Source organism: Hordeum vulgare, chromosome 1H, assembly GCF_904849725.1.
Source record: "Hordeum vulgare subsp. vulgare chromosome 1H, MorexV3_pseudomolecules_assembly, whole genome shotgun sequence".
NCBI lineage: Eukaryota > Viridiplantae > Streptophyta > Magnoliopsida > Poales > Poaceae > Hordeum > Hordeum vulgare.
In genome coordinates this window covers 283,691,718-283,697,624 of record NC_058518.1, presented here as the reverse complement: position 1 = coordinate 283,697,624, position 5,907 = coordinate 283,691,718, and the positions used below count along the sequence as shown (strand labels likewise).

At 49.5% G+C, this 5,907-nt stretch overlaps 1 protein-coding gene across 1 annotated transcript; it reads right to left on the bottom strand.

Moving 5' to 3' along the window:
- Positions 1 to 208: 208 nt before the first annotated feature.
- On the bottom strand, positions 209 to 4,917 carry LOC123431291 (auxin response factor 22-like). Its single transcript, XM_045115116.1, has 4 exons — positions 4,806 to 4,917; positions 3,527 to 4,666; positions 803 to 1,689; positions 209 to 647 (listed from the first exon to the last, which is right to left on the bottom strand). The coding sequence occupies exons 2-4, from the start codon at positions 4,607 to 4,609 to the stop codon at positions 551 to 553; spliced, it is 2,067 nt and encodes a 688-aa protein (XP_044971051.1). The 5' UTR covers positions 4,610 to 4,666; positions 4,806 to 4,917; the 3' UTR covers positions 209 to 550.
- Between the last annotated feature and the right edge of the window lie 990 nt (positions 4,918 to 5,907).

The following is a 5,907-nucleotide window of genomic DNA, read 5'->3' as shown; positions in this document are numbered from 1 at the left end:
CGCGCATGACAACCCCATCCATCACCATGCCGTGCGGCTTGGAGCTACTCTAGATGGATGGGTCATGCATATAGCGTCTACGCCAGGCTAGCCTCTCGTACCACCATCGCAACTTGTTCCAGCCAAGAAAAGATGCAGCAATGGCCAAGAAACAGCGTCCCAACGTAAGAGAAAAAAAAACACCAAGAAATCCTCGTCAAACATTTAATTTCCAAAGACCCAACTGAAACTTTATTCCAAGCAAATACGTCCAGCAAAACATATTAAAAAGCTAACACAGGTCCAACTCAGCTGCAAAGATGATGACAACCCTTAACTTGGGCAATCAACAAACAGCAAAACACAGCAGGTCCGCTCAACAGGTAGCAGACAAAAACAGCGAGTACAGTACCATATTAAAACGCAATCCACAAGATTGTACCAGCGACGCGGTTCCGCTTAACAGCACGGGTAAACAAACGCTAATAAAAACACATATAGAGAGCAGCAGTTCCTTCACTCTAGGCTTGATATTCTCTCGACGAAACTCATGCTGGAGTTCATCAAGATATCACACCCGCTGAACCATGCATTCGATGAGGGGTTTAGCCAGCCCACCCTTGTCGCCACTTGTTATCGTCAGCCTCCGTGCTACTTTCATGAAGTCGCTGTTAACATGTAGAGAATGCATTAGATATGTATGTATATATATATATATATATATATGTCACTACAATATTACTGGAACATTAGAAGATGAACAAGATGTTATTGCGCGCGCACGAGTTAAAGAATACTGCTCATATCATAAGGGGCTTCTCACCTGAATGGTAATCCACCAGTGTGCATGACGGCACCAGCTGTGTCACGGTAACGAAGATGGCTTGTTATTTCTTCTTTGTCGATCCCAAACATGTCAGCCAGACGGCCATACAATTCGTCGTATGACCCAAAGACAGAAAGGTCAATGGTGCGACCAACATCCTCCGATTCCATAAATACCTTGCAGTGCCCAGCCTCCAGTCCGAGGTCAGAAGCCTCATGACCTTGGGATGAGAATCCAATGCAAATCGATGAACCCGAACCATCAGACGTATTTCCTGCCTTCAGTGCAGCACTGATAGGTGAACTGTTTCCAGTAGCCCCCGAGGAGAGCGTCTCTCTTGATCCACTTGAAGTCATCTGCTGCTCCGTAAGAATAGCCTTTCCAAACAACATTATATGTGGTGTCTTTCTGTCAACAGATTTTTCTGTGCTCTGTGGTGTACCGATTGTCAACAAACAAGAGACACTGTCATGGGCGGGTGCGCTGCTGAGCACCAAGCCCTTAGGTATCCGGGAAGACGGGGTTAGTGCGTCAAGCCCGTTAAAACCGCCGCCGTGGAACAGACCAAGGTGCAGCTTATTAAGCTGATGGTCTGTTAATGGTAAACCAAATTGAGCATGCCTGGCTCCCTGTATGCCTGCAGGAGAGTTGTTGTCCGAGTAACAGCATAGGGGGCTGTTGCTAGGACCAAGTGGGTTCCCATGGAAAATTGGATTGAACAGATGGCCATCCAATGGAAAATCAGGATGCTGGGGAACCCGTAACTTCTTTCGTGGTGGGGAAAATGGTCCCAAATGGATTGGTGGAATGCTTGATACAAGTTCCACAAGCCATGGGCTCACACATTTCACATTCTGTAACAAGTCTGGCTCATCCCATGTGACCTGCAAGAATTTTGCAACCATGAACCATGTTAATAAAGAGACTTACTGTAATCGATAAAACAAAAAGTGCCCTGGTGCTTGAAGAACTAAGATGCGCAAAGTAGCACAACGCCAACTAAAATTGATGACCCATTTTAGCATTAAAACTGATATAACTGATGACAATGATGAAAACATAAACCTCCACTATCTCACTACTACTACTAAGACGCCCTTCACTATCCTACATAGGTGGATAACATAAACGTTGAGATAAGATTCCATGAAGTAGCAATTATGCATAAACGGCTGAGAGAGCTAAAACTAATAGATAAATAGAGCTAGCATGTTATGTTGAACTGCCAAATGTACCAATTGCAGTGGTTTAGCATCTGTTACCCAAGGTACAGACAGAAACCTTATGGTTGGAGCACGGGACGGATCAGATACACAAATGCACGGTAGGACATTCAGGTAGAGGGAGGATCAAATACCTTCGGCAACAACAGTTTATACATGGATCATCGCCATACTACATGAACATCATATTAATTCACTACCCACATTTGAAGTCTAATACTCGTAGTACCAGCATCAGGTGTTTATTACAGTAACATGCAGTATTCTACACCAACTTTATTGCATTTGATTATGAGGCTGTAAAAAAAACTATGCAAGAACTAGGATGGAGTCCTGATAGATGGGGCTTTGAAACAAACGAATGACTAGAAATCAAGCTGTTGGTAACGAGGACTCCGATCTCCATAAGAGAAACTGAACAAATCTGACAGATGATGTAGCTTGTAGATTGTTGTAGGCAAAAGTTTGACCCTTCTACTGTGTACGGCATTTCATTAGATTTGTGTACAATTTTTTCTGGTCCCAGGTTAATGTAATTAGATAAATAGCTTGTCATCTACATTAGTCACACATAACCATGCTAATGATTATGTTTCTAGTTCAAAGTTTGCCAACCATTCCCATGCCCTTTGGATGCTTCATGTTGGGTGCTCAAGAACGAACATCAAGCTGTGACATTTGAGCAACCGATGGTTTCAGTGAAACGAAACGCAAATGCTTTTTGCGTTTTCTCGAAAAATGGTGGTGTAGTATTCAAGAAATTCGGATGTCATACTAAAAGGAATAAGGAAGTTCAGGAGCCCACTATTGAGAAAGAAGAGAGCTGGTACTTGAAGAACATGCAAACTGATAATCCAAATTTGGAAACCAGCAAAGCAACTAAAGGACCACAAGCCTTTTCCTCCATAACTACTATGTGATTGTGAATGCCGTATTCCAACAGCTTTATTGATTGTTCCACCGATTCATACAAAGTCAGAAGGAATCGAAGGACGATGCGATGTTTTACTCCAGTAAATCTATGCCAGTTATTGAACTAATTAATAGGTTAATCTGTTGATATCAGGGGGTTAGGGAATCATTATTATTACGAATTACTATTAATTTGGCAACATTGTGCGGAAAGCTGGTCATGTTTTGCATGTTAGTACCTTAACTTCTACTTCTTCTGTTTCTAAATATAGGTCTCTTTAGAGATTTCACTACGGACTACATACGAAATAAAAATAGCGATCTACACTTTAAAGTATGTCTATATACATGTGTATGTAGTCGTCAGTATTGAAATCTCTAAAAAGACTTATATTTTGAAAAGGAGGGAGTACTAGTACTACCATTTAAGGCATCTGAATGAGAAGCCTTCATACTTATGTTGTGTAAATGATGCAGTGCATTCATCCCTTGCAGTTCCATGTAATGTAACTAGTAGTAGTAGTATGCATCTTTATTGAGAAGAAAGGATGGAGTGCAAGTATGGATATCATCAGAGCGAGCAAACCTGAAGAAGTCTCCATGGTGAATTCGGCCATCTGAGTGGATCGGCAACCTGAACAGAAGATATGGTCCCCATAAACCAGCTAATTCTTGAGGAATCCTCGGTCTCAAAGGCCATCTTGAACCTCATGCCAGGGCACCAGTGGATCCTCATGGCAGCCTGCATCGCCGCGGCCTTGACAACAAACTCCGGCGTGCTAGCTCTCGGGTAGTAGACTACCTCAAATGGCTGGCTGTTGGCGGCGAGGGTGGCCGCCTCCACGACATCGGCGATCTTCACCTTCCCCCTGCCCTTGACGTAACCAGCGGGGCCACCATTCATCATCTTGTTCTCCTCGTCCTTGAGGAAGGCCGAGAAGCCCCCATACCCAGGTGCGTTCCAGCCGGATATGCACTCCATGCCCCCGCAGGTGACCCTCTTGGCGCGGCGTATGCCGACGCAGAGCTCCCCGTGCTCGGTGCGCAGGAAGACGATGGAGTCCCCCGCGACGAGCTTCTTCTGGTTCACGAAGGTGCTCCATCCCGTGGTGAGCAAATGCCGGCGCGGCGTGCCCCGGTAGATGTGCCGGAACTTCCACACCTCCCCGTGCACGTCCTTGGCGAGCACCGTCTGCACCGGCGGGTCAGCCCTGTAGTCAAGCTTGGGGAAGATGGTCTCCGCGCAGTAGCGCGGCACCGAGAAGCCGCCGCCGTTGTTGGCGTCGGACTGCGTAAGCGTCTTGGCGAAGGAGGAGAGCTTCTCGCGCGCCTCCGGCGGGTCGCTCCCGAGCGGGCCGAGCCCCTCTGGCTCCCGGAACCCAGCCTCGCCGGGGCCGACGGGCACCAGCCGGATCTTGGCGAACACCTCGTCCGTGTCCGGATCAGCCAAGAAGCGCACCCCTGCGACGCAGCAGAGCACGAGGGCCGGCAGCGGACGCGGGCCGACCGCCGCCGCGAGCTCGGCGGCGCCGCCGCCGTTGGCGTGTTCGGCGTGGCCCTGGGGGAAGTAGTAGACGCGCGAGCGCGCCGGCGGCATCTGCACCATGCCGCCCGCGCAGGCGTGCCACAGCTGCGGGTCCAGGCACCTTTCCGCGCCCACCTCCTTCATCTCCACCCAAAACCACCGCCAGGAAATGCGATCACTTGTTCCAACACAGGAGCAGACCTGCCATCAAACCGCCCTCCATCAAATTCGCAGACCCCGAACGGGAACCGAACTCCACACGCAATCCTTGTTCCATCATCATCAAAAGAAAAGAGCAAATAAACTGGACCGAATCATGAAAAGCAACAAAGGCAAGCACCTGTTTGGCCCGCGCGCATGGCCTCCCTCCAATTGGCGGATCACGAGAAATGTGAACGCCCAGAGCCGGAACGATAAACAAAGCGAGCAGAGGAAAAGAAAAAAAGGGAAATCTACATCAGGCGACGCCGCCTCCCCTGCCCTCCCCAGGCCCCCTGCAACTCCATCCCAAGCCCAAGAACCGTCGCGCCGGTCAAAAGTAAACAGAATAAATATCGAATCCCTGGTGTCCGGAACCCAAAAGGCCCCGATTTTTTCCGTGTTCTTGAGGGAGGACGAGGACGAGGAGGGAGGGAGTGGTGTGCTACAGCGGCACAGTGGTTTGGAATTATGGCGAGTTCTTTGGATGTCTTCCCGGCCATTAGATAGGGAGATTGGAGGCGCCCGCTTCGCTGCTGCAGTGGCCTGGCCGGGCGCCCCAGTGGATCACCTGCGCCGGACCGCACAGCCAACAGCGACGCCCACCAACCATCGGTGACCGGTGGGGCCCAGGCTGGCGGGGCCCACGTGTCGGCGATAAAGGATGTGGGGCCGCGTGCCTGCCTCTTTCTGCTGTCGGTGGGCCGCGGCCGTGATGGCATGGACTAGGAAGCAGAGGGGGTGGCGACAAGAGCGGAGGGTTTTCGTCTTGTTTTTTAGTGTTATTTCTGAATCTGATGAAAAGAGGTGGCAAACGTTTTTAAAATTCAGTTGAGTCTCAGATCTCAACCAATTTATTTGGGCTCGCCGCTGAGGTGGTGAGGCCCGAAAGAAAAAAAAACAATTGAGATGGTCACTCGTCTTCTGTTGGGAAAGGGAGGGAAGCGGCGAGAGATGATAATAATAAGCTGTCGAAATTTGGTTGTTTGGGAAAGAAGACAAGAGAGGGCATTTGTGCGCCGCGGCCGTGAGAAAGTTGGCAGGGGCAGCGACTGATTGCATGATCCGGAAATGGGCGAATCTTGTGCCTTGTTCGTCTCGACTCCTCGCCCTCCCTTTCCGGCGCGGGGGCGAACCGATCACCGGGAATTCAGAGCCAGGGCAATCGACCCACGGAACACCGATGGGGACATGTCGCGGCAGGCAGCGGCTCTCCTCCTCTGCGTCGCTCGCTGCAGCTGGCC